This window comes from Silurus meridionalis, chromosome 26, assembly GCF_014805685.1.
Source record: "Silurus meridionalis isolate SWU-2019-XX chromosome 26, ASM1480568v1, whole genome shotgun sequence".
Taxonomy (NCBI): domain Eukaryota; kingdom Metazoa; phylum Chordata; class Actinopteri; order Siluriformes; family Siluridae; genus Silurus; species Silurus meridionalis.
Window position 1 is genome coordinate 2,068,733 of NC_060909.1, and position 17,419 is coordinate 2,086,151.

The following is a 17,419-nucleotide window of genomic DNA, read 5'->3' on the forward strand; positions in this document are numbered from 1 at the left end:
GGGAACCGATGAGCCGATGGTGAAGGTTTGAAAAACAAAAATGTTTAAAAGAAATCCCTCAGATGAACTCAGTTCTATTTTAATTCGTTCTTCTTCTGTGGAATGTTTTTTTTTTGAGGTGTGAGAGTAATAATTTAGCAATGTAGCCTACAATCTTCTCTAACTCACCAGTACACTAACCTCATAGATAAACATCTGTTGGTGGATCCACTACCTCTCGCCCTTATTCTGGACTTTTCACTTGGTTCCTATAAAATCTGTACAATAGCTGGTTATCAGTGATGTCGTGAGGGAACCTTTGATACGTCTGAATGTAGTAACAGTGTGGTAAGACATTTCTCACAAACATAAAGCAGAGAATTTTGCAGAGCAGGAAGTCAGCGCTCCACCAGCAGCACTGAGTCAACATCACTGAGGGAAGTCCACATGAGTGTGTGTCTGTAAAGAAGGACCTCTTGTTAGGACACAACCAGGGTCTCTGTTCATGGCATGCTGTATATGAAAGATCTGCCTGTGAATTTACTCTGAGGTCACTGTTGACATTTGCACACACTTGTTTTCAAGCACACACACACACACACACATGGAGAAAAAGTTTTTTGTCATTAATGCTTATCCAACTGAAAGGCAAAAACATACAAGAATTGACAGTGAATTTGGACAGTGGAGTCCAAATGTAAAATTTTTGTCCCTAAACCAAGAACTTGTGCAAGACAGAGAACAGGAGAGAAGATGTGACCAGATTCCCTCACCCCCACAATCACACATTGAGATGGAAGACCTGAATGTGGCCACCATTCCAAAGTTTAATTCTGTCTGGACTGCGTTTTATCAAAAACGACTTCACCATACAAGTCGAAGGTTCTGTGACGTACGTCCAGGTTCTGTAAGCGTCATTTAGAAAACAAGCAGTCGTCTGCAGTGTTTGCATCTCTCATGGAATGACCTGCCCAGTCACTACACCTAAATCCTACTGAACTGCTCTGGGATGAACTGCATCACAAGAAAAACATCTACCAACTAGTGAAGAACAACAAGATTTACAAGAGACACAGCAAAGTATTTCAGCTGAGTGTTTGGAGAAACGAACTGTCAAGAGTGTGTAAAGCTGTTCTTCTTGCTAAGGGAGGAAATTTCAATGGAAACATCTGGACATTTATAGATACGTTTGGTCAAAGAAAATCTACATACAATTACATTACTGCAGGAATTGCAGGTAAAAATCTGTCTGTAAAAAATACTAATTACTTTCACAGGTGTGTTTAAATTTCAGCCGCCAGCTCACAAGGAGTTCGTAGAAAAAAGTGTGTGTGTGTGTGTGTGTGTGTGTGTGTGTGTGTGTGTGCTTACCCAACTGAAATATTAAGTGGGAGGGACTTCTTCTGAACCATTTAGGCTCTAAAAACAAAACTCCCTCTCAGATAAGGGCTGACACAGACTAATTAGTTTATGACTAGTTGTGAGTTTGTCAGCTGTGTGTGTGTGTGTGTGTGTGTGTGTGTGTGTGTGTGTGTGTGCACGCTCTGATGTGTGCCAGAATGAACTCTGTGATCTCTCAGAGTGCTGATGTATGGCACTTTTGTGCTGTGTTTGTGTCTGAGCTGTCAGACCCTCAGACTGTAAAAGCTCAGGATCAAATATAAAGCTTCTGAAATTCTGGTGCGAGAGAAATATTTTTATTTTATGACTCTCATGAGAAATCTCCAGATCTGTGTGTGTGTGTATGTGTGTGTGTGTGTGTGTGTGTGTGTGTGTGTGTGTGTGTGTGATAATAAGGAACAGTGTGTTCAGTCTGGAGTTCTCCAAGCTCCAAGAACCGAGTGGAGCACCAATCCAGCCCGATTCTCCTGGCATGTATAGAAGGAAAGATGTGAGAGAGTGATGAACCTATCACAACATGAGGAGCTAGCGAGACGTATCTGTGAGATATCATAGCGCTTGACACCGAGCACACGTCTCCGTGTTGTGATTAAATGCCAGACGAGACACCTGGAGACACCTGTCCTCGGCTCACTAATGAAGCTCCTGTATGGAGTGACCTTTCTAAATTTTATTATTATTATTATTAGGATCTCTGTTCTGGACTTATTTCAGCAGCTGGTTCTCGAAAGGTTCTGGAGATCCGTGTTCTGGATAGTATGAACTTCTTTCCACACTTAGTAGTTCATTCATATTAAGCAGCAGATCTGGCAGATGGTTTAATCCTGCAGTAAAAGATCTGAGTTGCCATATTTTCTTTTTTAGAACCCAAGTATAGCGAGTCAGACATGTTTGGTTTGCAATGGTTGTGTCTTTGGAGTTTAATGTAACAACAACGCGATGGAAAGTATTGTTCAAATAGGGACAGATCTCCATATTTATCTCTGTCAAGCAATGTTCCTGGTAGATATCTATGAGAATTATGTTTGGGAGAAGAAATCTCTTTTTTTGGACATCCTATCCTATTTATTCCACATTTGCCCTTAAACTCCACTCTTCTGAGAAGATTTTCCACTAGGTTTTAAAGTGTGTTTGTGGAGATTTGGGGGGATTCATTCAGCTACGAGGTTGTTAGTAAAGTCAGGTACTGATGTAGGTGAGAAAGTGAGGGTTCCTGGGGGTGCTGTCAACATTCACATTCATCCCAAAGGTGTTCGATAGGGTTTAGAGCTCTATAGCAGGCTAATTGAGATCTTTCACTTCCAATCTGTGTAAAGCAGATCTTCATGGAGCAGGCTTTGTGCACAGTGGCATTGTCATGCTGGAACACGTCTGGGTCTCCTAGTGCAGGTTTCATTCTAGCACATCTAAAGACATCCTATACAATGGTGTTCAATTTTGTGATAACAATTTGGGGAAATAATTCTTCTGGCTGAAAAAGTGAGGTGTCCCAATACTTTTGCCAATACAATCTCTACATGATGTGCAAATGATGGCAGATGGCAAAGCTAACAACACTCCTGTTTCTCCACAGCTCTTCCTCCTGGAGGAGACGAGGGATCGCAAGTTTGACGGCTATGCCAGAGCTATCCAGCACGCCTGGCGCCGGTACATCGCTCGCAAGAAATACGTGCAGATGAGAGAGGAAGGTGAGCATCACTAGCTAATGCCTGCAAGGTCACACAAGGTCACACGGGTGACTAAAGAGGGAAATTGAAACCACCGGCGGCTTATAAGACTAACATGTAGGCTATTTGTGTACGAGTTGAGGTTTCAGTGGGTTTCCTTTTCTTCTGCGTATCAAACACTGATTTTGATCTCGTTTCCTCATTTGCTGGTCAGGCTGAAAAACATAGAAACTTTTTGTCTAATCATCTTGGCTAAGAACCCTTAGACCTGAATCTAAATACCTCACATGGGGTATCACTGAATATTCTCTAAATCTAAAGGGATCTAAAGGGTTTTATGTGTGTTGTTTTTTTATCCTCAGCCTCTGACCTGCTGCTGAACAAGAAGGAGAGGAGGAGGCACAGCATAAACAGGAACTTTGTGGGAGATTACATCGGCATGGACGACCGGCCCGAGCTCAGGCAGTTCCTGGCCAAGAGGGAGAAGATCGAATTTGCAGCCACTGTCACTAAATATGACCGACGCTTTAAGGTGCCATAGACGTTATAACAGTAATGAAAGATCTGAGGTGCTTCTCAGTGAGCTTGTCAGGGAGTTGACAAATCCGGCTCAATTGTTGAATACTTCTAGTGTTCTGGAATGTTTATCCATAATCCATTAGATACATCAGATCTCCCCCTATAGATCCCTGACCTCCACAATGACTGCACCCCAGCAATGATTTTTACCCGAACTCAAATCCGTGTACGAGAGATTGAGCCGAATGAGACGCACATTTAGCGTCAGCGTTTCTGTCTAAAATTTCATTCTACACTGCATCAGGGATTTACATCGTCGTGAGATAAATCAGGTTCTTCCTATCCAAGCATCGAGTCTTTGACTATTCAGGGTCACCATATAGTCTGCACTATATATTACAAATGACCCAATCAAATTCGGGTTGTTCATGTGAACAAATTAATTCACATACTAAGGAGGTCCATGTCAATATGTTGATTAGCACGACGAAGGTAAACATTAGCTGACATTTTTGCTTTCCTGGATTTGGTTTTAAATGAACTCAGTGTCCAGTCACGTTCACGGTCACGGATTCTCCTCACATGACGTGCCTCACATGACCTTTCATGCGTCACATGCTGGTTTTCTTTTTGTTGTTCTTGTTGCAAATCTCTGATGTCAGACGGCGACACACTGAGAAAACAATTGTATATTTGAATGTGTGTGTAACTTTGGTTGAGCTCAGACTGAAACCGTCTACACACTGATCGTGAAGACCGCTGCGGAGTCGAACTCTGTGTGCCACCAGATGCATCGGCTTTCAAACATGGCTGCCTAGGATTCCAAATCCTAATACACACGTGCACGTCCGCAGTCATTCTCACACTGATTAGTCCCAGAAACAGGTCACAGGGCATATCATTCATTCATTCATTCATCTCACTGCTTTTTTTTTTCTCAGGGGCCCCCAAAATTTAATCTGTGAGGGACACATCATTTTTTTGTTCTTTAATGGGGTTTCGGGTCGTTCTGTAACAAAAAATGACTAGCTGGAGTTACTAGCAGTATTATTGTGGAGATTTTATTATGATTTTTGATGTATTTATTACGCCTCCGAATGCTAGATTAGTTTATTATTTTGTTCTGCACCGTACTGACAAATGAGCGTTAAATTATGAGTGATATATCGCCTATTAAAAGAGCATTATTATTTTAATAATGACCTTTTTTCTACATATTCATTGCTATTAAATTCAAAACATTTACTTGTGTATATGGCTGGTGGGTGAACCAAACAAATAATTATGCTATGTTGACCGATAGTGGATTTAGCTAGGTTGGATCGTACTCGGCGATAACTGATTCATTAACAGATCAAATGGATACTGGATAAAAACAAACTTTGTAATGAATAATCTTATTATTAATTAATGTTAAATAATAAATATAATATAGAGCTCTCCGTGCAGCATGCAGTCTCGCTTGTAAAAACAAACAGCACGTGGCGTCAGTGATTCGCCTCTAGAGGCCGCTATCGTAATGACAGCGGACTGAAGGCCGGAAAAACTATCTGCAAGGATTTTAGTAGTTTGAATGGCAACCATTATGATTAATTACAGATATGATATGAGTGAAAAATATACATATTACATGGCAATGAATCTTACAGTTTATTGCTATTGTTTTCTTTTGACAGGGTATTAAACGAGACTTCATCCTCACCCCGAAGTGTGTGTACCTGATTGGGAGAGAGAAGGTGAAGCAAGGTCCTGAGAAGGGCCAGATCAAAGAGGTTCTCAAGCGTAAAATCGACGTGGACAAGATCATGGCTGTTTCTCTCAGGTAAGATATGAAGCACGGTTTCTCACTGTGTGTGTTTGTGTGTGTGTGTGTGTGTGTGTGTGTGTGTGTGTGTGTGTGTGTGTGTGTGTGTGTTTGAAAGAGAGATATATAATAGGTTAACTAGTCAATCATTAAACAGCGCTGAGTTAATATTTAGAGAGTGGGTAAACATACCTTGATCCGTAATCAGTGGTAAATGTCACAGGAAGAGAAAAGTCACACGTGATTTACACCATATTTATTATTGTACTCGCATTACCTCAGAGAATCAGAGCTGAAATCTTTCTCGCATGTTCTACATGATGTAGTCTGAGGAACTGAAGAGATACATTGAGAGCTTTCACTTCATCAGCCATCAGCATCCCCATGTGTACACTACATTCACAAAAGTACCTGGGGTACCTGGTTTTTCTAGCCACGTATACATGGGTTGGAGTGGAAGATCTCCTGCTATCAGGACTGACTGATGGATCCTTGTGTATCCATCCTAGTGCACAAATCTCCACAAAATCTAGTGGAACATCTTCCCAGAAGAGTGGTGGATTTGGCGAGTAGAGTTTTGAAATGCTTATCTGCTCAGCATGGTTGTAAAGAGTGGTTATTTAAGTTACTTATTGCCAACTCAAACCGGTCTCGTGAACACTTGATAGCCTCTAGAAATACTGATGAATCTATAATGAATGAATTATACACTATATTGTCAAAATATGCGTTCACTCGAACTTGGAAACCCAAACCTGTTCCAGCATGGCAAAGCCCCTGTGCACAAAGCCAGCTCCATGAAGATCTGCTTTACAAGGTTTAAAGAGGAAGATCTTGAGTTGCCTGAGTGCCCTACTGAGCAGCTTTGGAATAAATTGGAACGCTGCCTTCCCCCAGGCCTCCTCACATCACCAACATCGGTACCTGACTTTACTGATGAACACAAATGTCCACATGCAAACTCAAAAATATAGTGGAACATCTTTCCAGAAGAGTGGATTATTAGTGCACATTGGGACCAAATGTGGAATGCAGTGCGCAAGAAGAAGCATTTACCATATTTAAGACCAGGTGTCCGCAAACTTTTGGCAATATAGTGTATATATGAATTATATGAGGTTGGGTCGAGGACGAGGATGGGTTCCATTTAGAGTTTGGTTCCTTTCTAGGTTTCTTTCATGTTTATCGTTTTGGAGATTTTGTCCAATGTCCAATGTTAAAATATCAGCGTGCTACAGATCAAATTGAGTAGAATTGGTCCAAGCGTTCTAATCAACAAGGGCTTTCCAGCTGCAGAACAGATGCTCGTGAGATGTTCTGATTTTGATGTGTGCAAATTTTTTATTTAATCCTTATTGAAATCACTGTTTTGACGTTTAATGTGAACAATTCAAACCACTGGAGTTCTTGATTTGTGTCTGCATTATTTAATTTTTCTATATAGCTGATTGGACAATAATTGCAATAACAAGCAGTTTGTTTGTTTTTTGTGTAAAAGTGGCTGATAACGTATGTGTTGTCTTCCTGTCGTCCTTGTTCTCGGCGTTCAGCACTCTTCAGGATGACTTCCTGATCCTTCACGAACAGGAGTATGACAGCCTTCTGGAGTGTGTCTTCAAAACGGAGTTCATCAGCCTGCTGTCGCAGAGATACGAGGAAAAAACCAAAAGGAAGCTGCCTCTAAAATTCGCCAACACGTGAGTCTTCGTACCCCGAGTTCGACGATTGACTCGTTTCTAAAAAAAAAAAAAAAAGGGGTTGATGATTTAATTGGTTTGCTTCTGATGTTCAGATTGGAGATGAAGCTAAAGAAGGAGAGCTGGGGGCCGTGGAGCAACGCCGGGTCTCGGCAAGTGCAGTTCATGCACGGTCAGGGAGATATAGCTACGTTGAAACCCTCCAACAAGATGCTGCAGGTCAGCATCGGCCCAGGCCTTCCTAAAAACTCACGTAAGTATCACGCTGTCATTCTGAGAGTGTGGAGAAACTTCTTCACCCTCTGACTGGTCTGTTCTGTAATCAGAAGTGTATCAGCTATGTTAGGAGCGTGATGTGGGAATGTGGGTGGAAACGAGAGTAGGATTACTTTAGACTTTGGTAAACTGTAAAAACTCCTTCTGGCATCTTTGTTGTTATTGTGTATTAGTAATAAAGTGCTGTGTGTAACTGAGTGTATTGTTTTCCAGGTCCCAATAAGAAAGGCCCCAGTATGAACCGTTCCAGCACAGTTAGAACTCACCAGAACATTCCAACACGGGTCGCTCCCGGCCCTCCAGGTAACACGGGAAACCCACAGGAAATACATACAAACAGACAGACAGACAGACAGACAGACAGACAGACAGACTGCCAAAGTCATACAAAGTCATTAATTTTTTAATTGTGTATGTTAATTTCAGTCGCTCATCAGAACGGTGGGCTGAAACATCATAATCCCAGTCAGAGGAACGTGCAGCATCAGAGGCCGGCCTCAGGTAATCAGTCCCGCCCCTTCCTGCCTGTCACTTCCAATCAGCTGAAGGACAGAACCAACAGGCAGATGTCTCAGCAGCCCAACCTGGACTGCCTCAGAGTGCCTGATCAGGGAGCTGCTGGGTGAGTGTACACACACACACACACACACACACACACACAAAACCATGAACATGACACAGTGTGTAACACAACTGATCTATCTCTTTACTATAACAGAAACCAGCGGGCATCTTCAAATGGAGGAATGTGAGTCTGTGTGTGTGTGTGTGTGTGTGTGTGTGTGTGTGTGTGTGTATGTGTGGGTGTGTGTGTGTGTGTGTGTGTGTAGTGGTGTGGTGTCATCAGTGGTGGTGCTGGTTGTGGTTTCAAATCTGCCTTATCAGACTCTGAGGTTTGACAGAGACGCTCAATTCCAAATCAGCCCCGACGCCTCGTTACCATAAAAAGGTCCTTATTTATATAATCCATTATTTACATAAAAAAAAAGGACCAGAACGCTGTTTAATGATAACATTTAAATTGTGGACATGTGATCAGAATCTAAATAAAAAGGACAGGAAGTACACTATATGGACAAAAGTATTAGGACACCTTATTTCGCCAGTCATATGTAATTCACTTGAACTGGGAGACCCAAACCTGTATGACAACCCAGCAGGAATTCCCCTGTGCACAAAGTCAGCTCCATGAAGATGTGAGTCTCAGTGGAAGATCTCCTGCTGTCAAGCTCCAACCCTATTGAACAATGAACGTGAACGCTGACTGCACCTCCTCACCTTACCTACCTGACTAACACCCTTGTGCCTGAATGAGCACAAATCTCCAGAAAATCTAGTAGAACATCTTCCCAGAACTGTGGTGGAGGTTATGATGAGAGCAAACGTGGACTTAATGTGGAACGGGACGTTCAAAAAAGAAGCACATACCAATCTTATGGTCAGTTGTCCACAAACTTTTGTCTGTACAGTGTACACCCAATCTACAAATTCCGTATGCTGTAACAGGATACAGCTTTTGTTTTGACCCATTATTTTAGAAGAAACTGGAGATGTGTATCAGTTCTAAACAAATATCTCATCTCAGAAAGCTGGAGGTTACAAAGCTGATTTGGAATTAATTCTGTTCTTGGCTTTTTTTGCTGTTGTTTGTTGTTTTGAACCTGAACCTCTCCTGGGTCCTCCGTACATCACACAAACAAATCCACGAGGTCCCAGGAGAGATGCATTCAGCCTGCGCTTTCACTCAGCAAACTCGGACTAGAAGAGCACACGGTCTTCTACGAGTGGCGCGAAAGGAGCCGCGAGATGTTTTCACCGATGATGGAAATGAAATGAGTCTCAGCTTTGTAGAGAGAAAAAAAAAAACAACATGAGATGTTAAAGGAATACTGGTGTGATGTTTTTAAACGCTTTCTAGCACATCTGTAGAATGTGGCGTGTAATTAACCACAGGGAATGGTTTAGTCATGTTTCCCTGTACTCAGAGCATGTTTACACAACCGCGGTTACAGTAAAACGTCTGAGGATGAAACAGACACTAGCAATTTCCTGTACTTGTGATAAAAGTAATTCATTGCACATATGCTACAGATGGGGTCTGAAAAACCACTATTCCTTTGAGTTCATTGTTTGGAAGTTCATGCAGTAGTTTTTGTGAAACGCTTGCATCTGCCGCCACCTTGTGGCCAACCTGAAATCATGACCTCATCAGCATTGAATGAAATCATTAATTGGTCTGAACCTGAGGTGATTACATGCCACGCTATGCTTGATTTAAAGTAAAGTTAACTTCGACCTCTCGGTTAACTTCACTTTGCTCTCGTGAAGCATGCTGTAAAGTTCCAGAGCCCTGGTGGAGTTCCAGAGCCCTGTGCGATGATGCACCTGTGAACCTGATTATTATTGTCATGTTGTGTTTCAGGGCTCACAGGCAGTCAGCTAACAGGCCCACCCCGGGAGGTGGGCGGCCCAAACCCGCTCCCAAACCCAAGCCTCAGGTGCCTCAGTGTAAAGCTCTGTACGCCTACGACGCCCAGGACACCGACGAGCTTAGCTTCAATGCTGAGGACATCATCGATATCGTTATGGAAGGTGAGCAAAGGGACCACGAAGTACAGGGATCATAAACACTATCAGATAATCACAGGAGTGCAAAAGAGACTGGTGTATTTATACTGAGATCTTGTGTTGAGTCTAAGAGAGAGCGTCCTGAACACCCCAAAACCACATCACCTACACCTAGCCTGGTTATATCACAGACACACAGACAGACAGACTCACAGACAGACACACAGACAGACAGACACACAGACAGACAGACAGACACACAGACAGACAGACACACAGACAGACAGATAGACAGACAGACAGACAGACAGACTCACAGATAGACACACAGACAGACAGACACACAGACAGACAGACAGACTCACAGACAGACAGACAGACAGACAGACAGACAGACACACACACAGACAGATAGACAGACAGACAGACTCACAGACAGACACACAGACAGACTCACAGACAGACAGACAGACACACACACACACAGACAGACAGATAGACAGACTCACAGACAGACACACAGACAGACACACAGACAGACTCACAGACAGACAGATAGAATTTGATGGCTGCAAAACGTCTCAAAAAAGTTTAAACAGGGTAACAAAGGTCTGGAAATAGTAAATGGACGTATTTATTTACATTTTAAACAGTGTCCATGCATACATAACACATAGATAGATCCATTTTTTTCAAACACGTGAGAAGAAAATGGTGGTAAAAGGTAAGCCAGTGTTGGGAGTGAAAATGGACAGTACTGTACTTGGAGTTGAGAGTATACAAGAACAAAAAAAGGTGTTTTTGTGGCTTTAGGAAAATAAACTAAACGTGTCTTTGCTCCCCAGACGCCTCAGGATGGTGGACCGGGAGGCTGAGAGGCAAACAGGGCCTTTTCCCAAACAACTACGTCACTAAGATCTAAACTCCATCTCCTGCAGCCGAGCAGCCCGTACCTCAAAAGACTCGTAGTGCAGTGTAAAACGGATGAGTGAGAGAACGAGGGAGAAGAACGCGACGTAGAGGAAGATCTTGCTGTGTAGTTTCACAGCAGCAGAATCTTTCTTGTACTTCGGTCTTGTCATGCACAAGGACGATGACCTTCACATCACAGCACACTTCTCTCCAGGGACAAGAGTTACGCGAGAGTCCCTGTGAGCACTGATCAAAAACTATTTATTGTATTTATAGCTCATGAGGTTTTTTTTTTTTTCATGTTCTTTTCCTTCTTTTGGTTTCACCATCAGCGATATTTAAATCGATTTCATCCGCAATCGATTGTACTTCGGGACCCTGAAGCCTTTATTTCATTACTTTTAAAAGCAGAAGGATTTTCTTGTGTAAATGAAGGTGCTTTACTGTGTCGCGGTTTATCTCTAATAGGTCTACGGTTTAATATAATATAGAGATTTTTTTTTTTTTTTTTGCTGCTAAATGCCTGATTTTAATCTAAAAATTGTACATCGGGACGTAAATTTTTATTCGAAACGTTCGTCTTTACGAAGTCAATCAAACCCGAAACCACGAAGCGCACGTGTTACTGCGTCGATGTCTGGTCAATACCAGAGACACTGGACGTGGTTACAAAGCACTTTATCAGTATGAAGTACCCCCACCTAGACACCCCCATCACCCCCTCCCCCAGGATGTAAATATATATAAATATAAATGAAGGTTTGCTAAAGATGCACGATTCTTCTGAAGGTCATTGTTTTTAAAAAAGCGATTTGTTTACATGCAGGCATTTTGCATCGACGTATCTAGAATATTTTGTAAAAAGAAATTCATGTGTACCGTCTCCCTCCGGTTTGTTTATTTATGCAAAATAGGGTTGTGTTTAGATGGAAAATGATTGGAACAAAATATTCCCACCGAATGAACTGTAAGCATTAAAATGATTTGAATGACTTCATATCCACTATACCCAAAATATGTTTTTTTTTTTTTTCAGTTTTTTGGTAAATAAATGCTCCTGGTTTCATTGTTTCTGCACACGGATACGTCTCATGCGACTGCTGGTTTCTGTTCCTGTTCATAATTATGTAGTATTGTGATATTGGGAAATACGGTAATTTTTTTGTCTTTCTTTTTCTGTTACAATAGAATGTTAGTCCATGTGACGAGTGCATGCGTCTCCCGTGAAAGAGTAGACGTTCTCTCGTTTTGTACTCTATATATATGTGTATGTATGTATATATACAGCGGGTAAAATAAGTATTGAACACGTCCCCATTTTTCTCAGTAAATATGTTACTTAAGGTGCTATTGACATTACATTTTTATCAGATGTTGGTAACAACCCATGCAGTCCACACAAAGAAATCAAACCATAGATTTTCATAAATGAAGTTGTGTGTGATAATGTGAAATGACACAGGGAAAAAGTATTGAACACATGAAGAAAGGGAGGTGGAAAAAAAGAGCATGGAAAGACACACCCCGGGTCATTGAAAATGTATATTAGCTGCTTCAGTCCCAACCAATAACCTGTATAAAGGTGTCCCTTCACCAAAGTGTCACACAAGAAACACTTTATGATGGGTTCCCTCAAGACCTTCACAACCTTGTTGAAGAACATCCTGATTTCTAAACTGTTGGGGTTATAATCCAGAAGTGGGCCAAACCTTTCACCATAAAGCAGCCATGAAGAGGTGCTCCTCGACAGATCGAGTGAAAAGAATAGAAGAGCTGTCTAAGAGCCAAGGAGCACTTGTGGAAAACTTCCGAAAAAACAGGAATCGAAGAGTCATGTCCTGTGTGCACGCTCACCATGCGAGACGCCACTGCTGAAGAAAAAGCATGTTGAATCTCATTTAAAGTATATACAACAATATGCAAATGTGACGTTACCTTGATTATGGGTTAGAGGTTGAGACCAAATGCCAAAAGGTCCAATTTGATTTAAAGAACTTGAAACAATTTTAAAGGAGTTTCAAAACTTGTGCAATTTGGGACAGCGTGCAACCATGACTCAGGTTACAGGGTGAAAGTTTGTGTTTCATGTCAGGAACGTTGGGATACATCTTCAATAATTGAGCCTTAGAATGATGAGCTCTATGGACCGTTTTATAGTGTATAAAATGAGTAGCACATAACATGGACGTGTGTATACACATATAGTACCAAGACATTCTCGATAAATCTGCTGCCATCCAATAGGATGAAGATGAAACAAGGGTGGACATTTCAGCAAGACAACGATCCCAAACACAGCTGAGGAAACTAGTCTAGATGGTCCAGCCAATCACCAGACTCGAATCCCATTAAAAAGCTATAGGAAGAACTAGAAATGAGTTTATAGAAAGAGGCCCAAGGAACCGCTGAGATAAAGAATGGGCCCAAACAAAAACAAAAAAACCCACACCTCAGAAATATATGTAACCGGGTTCTCCATACAGGAGGCATCTGAAAGTATGGAGTATTAAATACATTTCTTATACCAAATTTGGCTCAATAGCAGATGTTCTACACGAGCCCATGTAAATTACTGCAGTCATGAGACAGGTGTTTGGGTCTCCTAATTCAAGTCAAAGTTCATACCATGTTTAAAAAAAAAAAAAAAAAAAAAAAAAAAAAAAACCTTTAGTAAATGCTCTGATTAGAGGAAAAAACAGCAACGCATTTGTAGACAAACTGATCCTCGAAAAGTAGATCACATCATGCATGAAGATACTTTTCCCCATGCCAGGAGAAATGGACCATACATCAATAGCATCAAAAACCATGTATGTGGAGGAGTTTTGTAGAAGTACCAAAATACACTTTTTTTTTTAGGCCTTATCTACTCAAAAAAGTACCCATGACCACCATTTAGAGTTAGAACATCTTTGGACTTTTTATTGAAATGTTCCAGTCAACTCCTGAAGGCAAAAATTCAGCAAGAACATCTAAAAAAGTGACAGTAAAACTACTTAAAAAAAATTGAATTGCAAGTGGTACATGTTCATTTAAAAAATGAAAGAAAAAGATAAAAATTCAGTTAATTTGCACATAATATATACATCTTTAAAGCAGCAGTCCATTTCCAATGGCTGATTAGTGATAAAGTGCAGATTGGAGTCTACGATCGTTTGGGGGAAAAAAGATCAAGATGTGAGCAGAGAGGCAGCGAGGTCCTTCAGGAGTGAAGACTTCAGCTGAGGGAGCAGGCTGACCTTCATGAGCCTGCTGCTCGAGTACTTTTTCTTTACAGCCTGAAACAAGAAAAATCAACAAGGGAAAAAAAAAAATCTGAAAGCTAAAAATCAGTAAGTGCAATTTTACCTACCACGTATTTGGTGAGTCCCTCGTTAACCTTGACCACATTTTTGGCCATGTGCTTCATGATGGGCTTCAGGTGGGCCTCGCTGTAGGTGGTGTAGTACTCCTGCGTTGGAGACTAAAAGAAACCAGAAGACGTTGAGCAAGTTATGAAGCACTGGAAAGAAGCAAAGGTGAAAAGAAGTTCTTACCCATTTCTGTCCATCAACCACAAGCTGAGAGATGCACAGAGCAGCAGCACCAGTTTCTGAAGGATGGTAATGGACCATGTCGTAGTCCAACAGGGTCAGCTCGAGAAAATACTTGGCAAGGGTGTGCTTCTCTGCATCAGCCTGGAGAACAACCAGTCAAACAAGGCTCGGTTATAACCTTCAGCTAGTCAAGTGACACATGTAGGAGGTTTAGAAATAAATGGAACAGATAGGTTTCATTTTTCAGGTTTAAAATTAAAGACTGCAGAAACCCTGTTCCAATTAGCACGCAGTTTTATGCCCATCATCCAGGCCACTCAGATGCTCACACTAATCAAATAACCAACAGGAAACCTTACATTTCCAGCCTTGGAAGCTCTCCTGAGAAAGTGAAGAGGCAACGGGCGACCGAGCTCAAAGTTCAGCTCTCTGAGAAGCAGCATCTCCATTTCCCGAATCTGCGGTTTTGTGAAGGCGTTGTCCGTGATGTAGGCGAAATCCCCGACCTCTGGGACGTACATTTCTTCATACTTGGAAGCGAGCAACATTGCAGTGACCCCGACCAGCTGCAGTTTCCTCCGGGACACCGGTTGAGCCTAGAAATAGAAAATTCTAATATCTGGGAGGATGGGGAAAAAAAAATAAAAACACTGCACGCGACGACAAGTTATACCTGAAGGAAGCGATCGAGGATGGCGACGGTCATGTACAGGGTTTCCTGGAGAAGCTGGAACCTTGAGTGCACCTGAATGAGCCAGTCGATCAGAAGAGCACGCATACGCTCGTTGATCTCGTAGCCGTCCATGTATCTCGGACGGATCGACTGCTGGGCCTGATATAAAAACGCACCGATGGATGAGTGTTTAACAATCTAATCGATGCTGGGGGTTGTGATTGTTACAACTCCCTCACCTCAAGGCTCCGGAGGTACACGTAGATGTCCTTCACGTATTCAGAGCACAGCTGCGGGAGGTCCTCATCACCCCGATCGATGTCCTCAATGGGGCAAAGGGCATCGGAAAACGCCTGGCACAGCTCGTCTTCCTCCTTCATGGAGACGTCGGCCTGAACTGGTGAAGCAACCGGAGCAGGAGGGAGGACCTCTGGTAGAACTGGGACACGTTTTGGTTGCACAGCAGCTGGCTGAGCTGCTGCCTTAACACCCTTCTACAACAAGAGCAAGATCTTCATGAAGAAAGCAGGAAATTGAGAGGGAAAGTAAAAGCTGTACGAAAGGAACCGCAGTTACCGTAGTCTTTGCAGGTTTGGCAGCAAAGTTAGACAGTTCGCTCAGGACAGCCCTCCTCACTCCAACGTTAACAGCACCGGCCTTGCCACCAACTAGAGTCGGGTTCTCTGCATTGCGGTACTGAGAAAGAGAACACAAGCAGATTGGAAAAACAGGCCATGTCAATTAAGCGTTTGGAATGGTTTTGGCACCTGGAATATCAGTAAATCTCTAAATTACCTAATCAGCCAACACCCACAAGCTAGAAAATAGTCTACCAACTTGCTCTTAAGTAGTCAGATGGATCTCGGGGATATCTGATTGTAGGTTTCTCAGACACTTGTGTCCAAATCCACCATATGGAACCAATCAGGCCAAAACACACAGCCTTATATAGACCAGGGTGATGAACCATGTGAAAATGATCATTTATTGCAGTCATAATAAAGACAACTCTGAATAACAGAGGCCTACACACGTGCACAAACACTTGTTTTTATCCTGCAGGATCCTACACTACATGCTAATATCAGCACAAAGCCATATTGGGGTTTTAACTTAAATAGAAACTACAAAAAAAGCTAGATTTTAAGTTTAGCTTACATTTATAGCATTATTAAATAAAATATTAAAAAAAGAACCAATTAATGATAAAAAAATAGATTTTTTATTCCCTCACGCATGCTAATAGGTTCGGTTGATAACGTTGGCACAACCATAACCACTCCAGAATACAAAACAAAACACGTTTCTTACACAAATACTTACAACAGCGCGAAGGTCCATATTGGTGGCCGTGAAAAAGACTTAAAACCTCAAAAACGAATTTTTAACAACAAGATCGTGTGCTCGATTCACTCTCCCGTTCCTTTTTGTCCGTTCAAACACCAAGTGCGAGCGCAGGAACAACAGCGCAGCTGCGACGATTCAAATACCGCACTCTCTGCTCCCATTGGATAACGCGTCACTAAAGCGACGCATTTTATTGGATGATGGAATGTCAATCAAATGGGACGCGACACGCCGTATTGGGCGGGTCTTCGCTGCTCACCTCGTTTCCTATTGGATAGCGCGTCCTAGGACGATTTCCTATTTTTTATTTTTTAATTGATATCATTTTATAGCAATATTATTTGTTATTTATAGTAGAGATTATAGCATATTAATTGTGATATATATGGCAGGATCACATGTCATGTTTAAATATAATTTTATAGCTTTATATTTTATTATTTATAGCACAGGTTATAGTATATAAATAATAGATTTAATTGTATTGTAGAAATACTTTCAAGTTATATATTATAAATACATGTACAAAAATCTACAAACAATACAAATTTTTTTTTTTCAATAAAATATAGGAATCTAAAATTTTCTGTCGTCTCGCTGTATGTATTTTTTTATTTATAATTTTATAGAAAAAAATTATTTAGTTAGACAAAGCATGTTGATGCATGTTGATATAGAATAAAAAGAATTAAAAACAATACAAATGTCCTTTTTTTACGTTTAAGATGAAAAATAATAAATGTGGTTGAATATATTTCTTTTTCATTATCAATTTGTAGCAATATGTTTTATTATTTATAGTACGAATTACAGAATATAGATAATAGATTGTTTTGTATTGTAGATTTAAGTTAAAAATATTTAACATGAATGTAAACAATATTTAGGTTTTTTATATATTATGTTATAGCAATATATTTGGGTATTTATAGTAGAAGATATAGTATATAAATGGTGGCTACTGTTTTGTAGAGTTAAGTTCAATATGCTATATGACATGACCACATATAAAAAGTTTTTTTTTTGTGATTTCTTTTTAA

The 17,419-nt window shown here is 41.1% G+C and overlaps 2 protein-coding genes across 3 annotated transcripts in view; one reads left to right on the forward strand and one right to left on the reverse strand.

Annotated features, from left to right (window-relative positions):
• The window catches only part of myo1ea (myosin IEa), a 57,737-nt gene extending 45,831 nt beyond the window's left edge, over positions 1-11,906 (forward strand). The window contains exons 20-29 of one of the 2 annotated variants that reach the window (XM_046840523.1): positions 2,954-3,068; positions 3,410-3,579; positions 5,243-5,388; positions 6,921-7,067; positions 7,163-7,320; positions 7,557-7,646; positions 7,770-7,965; positions 8,062-8,091; positions 9,766-9,935; positions 10,757-11,906. In XM_046840523.1, the coding sequence (XP_046696479.1) occupies positions 2,954-3,068; positions 3,410-3,579; positions 5,243-5,388; positions 6,921-7,067; positions 7,163-7,320; positions 7,557-7,646; positions 7,770-7,965; positions 8,062-8,091; positions 9,766-9,935; positions 10,757-10,833 (1,299 nt within the window). In that variant the 3' untranslated portion in view covers positions 10,834-11,906. The remainder of the gene's footprint in view (positions 1-2,953; positions 3,069-3,409; positions 3,580-5,242; positions 5,389-6,920; positions 7,068-7,162; positions 7,321-7,556; positions 7,647-7,769; positions 7,966-8,061; positions 8,092-9,765; positions 9,936-10,756) is intronic. The other variant, XM_046840524.1, reaches the window with a different exon arrangement.
• A 1,811-nt stretch (positions 11,907-13,717) lies between these two features.
• Positions 13,718-16,529, reverse strand: ccnb2 (cyclin B2). The gene is made up of 8 exons (XM_046840531.1): positions 16,356-16,529; positions 15,609-15,728; positions 15,272-15,526; positions 15,033-15,191; positions 14,719-14,955; positions 14,360-14,500; positions 14,176-14,286; positions 13,718-14,101 (listed from the first exon to the last, which is right to left on the reverse strand). Exons 1-8 carry the CDS (start codon positions 16,371-16,373, stop codon positions 13,994-13,996), a joined length of 1,149 nt encoding a protein of 382 aa, XP_046696487.1. The 5' UTR covers positions 16,374-16,529; the 3' UTR covers positions 13,718-13,993.
• Between the last annotated feature and the right edge of the window lie 890 nt (positions 16,530-17,419).

Coding starts and splice junctions, on each gene's coding strand:
- ccnb2 (XM_046840531.1), bottom strand. Junction 14,956..15,032: donor TCCTCGATCGCTTCCTTCAG/GTATAACTTGTC, acceptor TTCTATTTCTAG/GCTCAACCGGTGTCCCGGAG. Junction 14,287..14,359: donor TGGTTGATGGACAGAAATGG/GTAAGAACTTCT, acceptor GGTTTCTTTTAG/TCTCCAACGCAGGAGTACTA.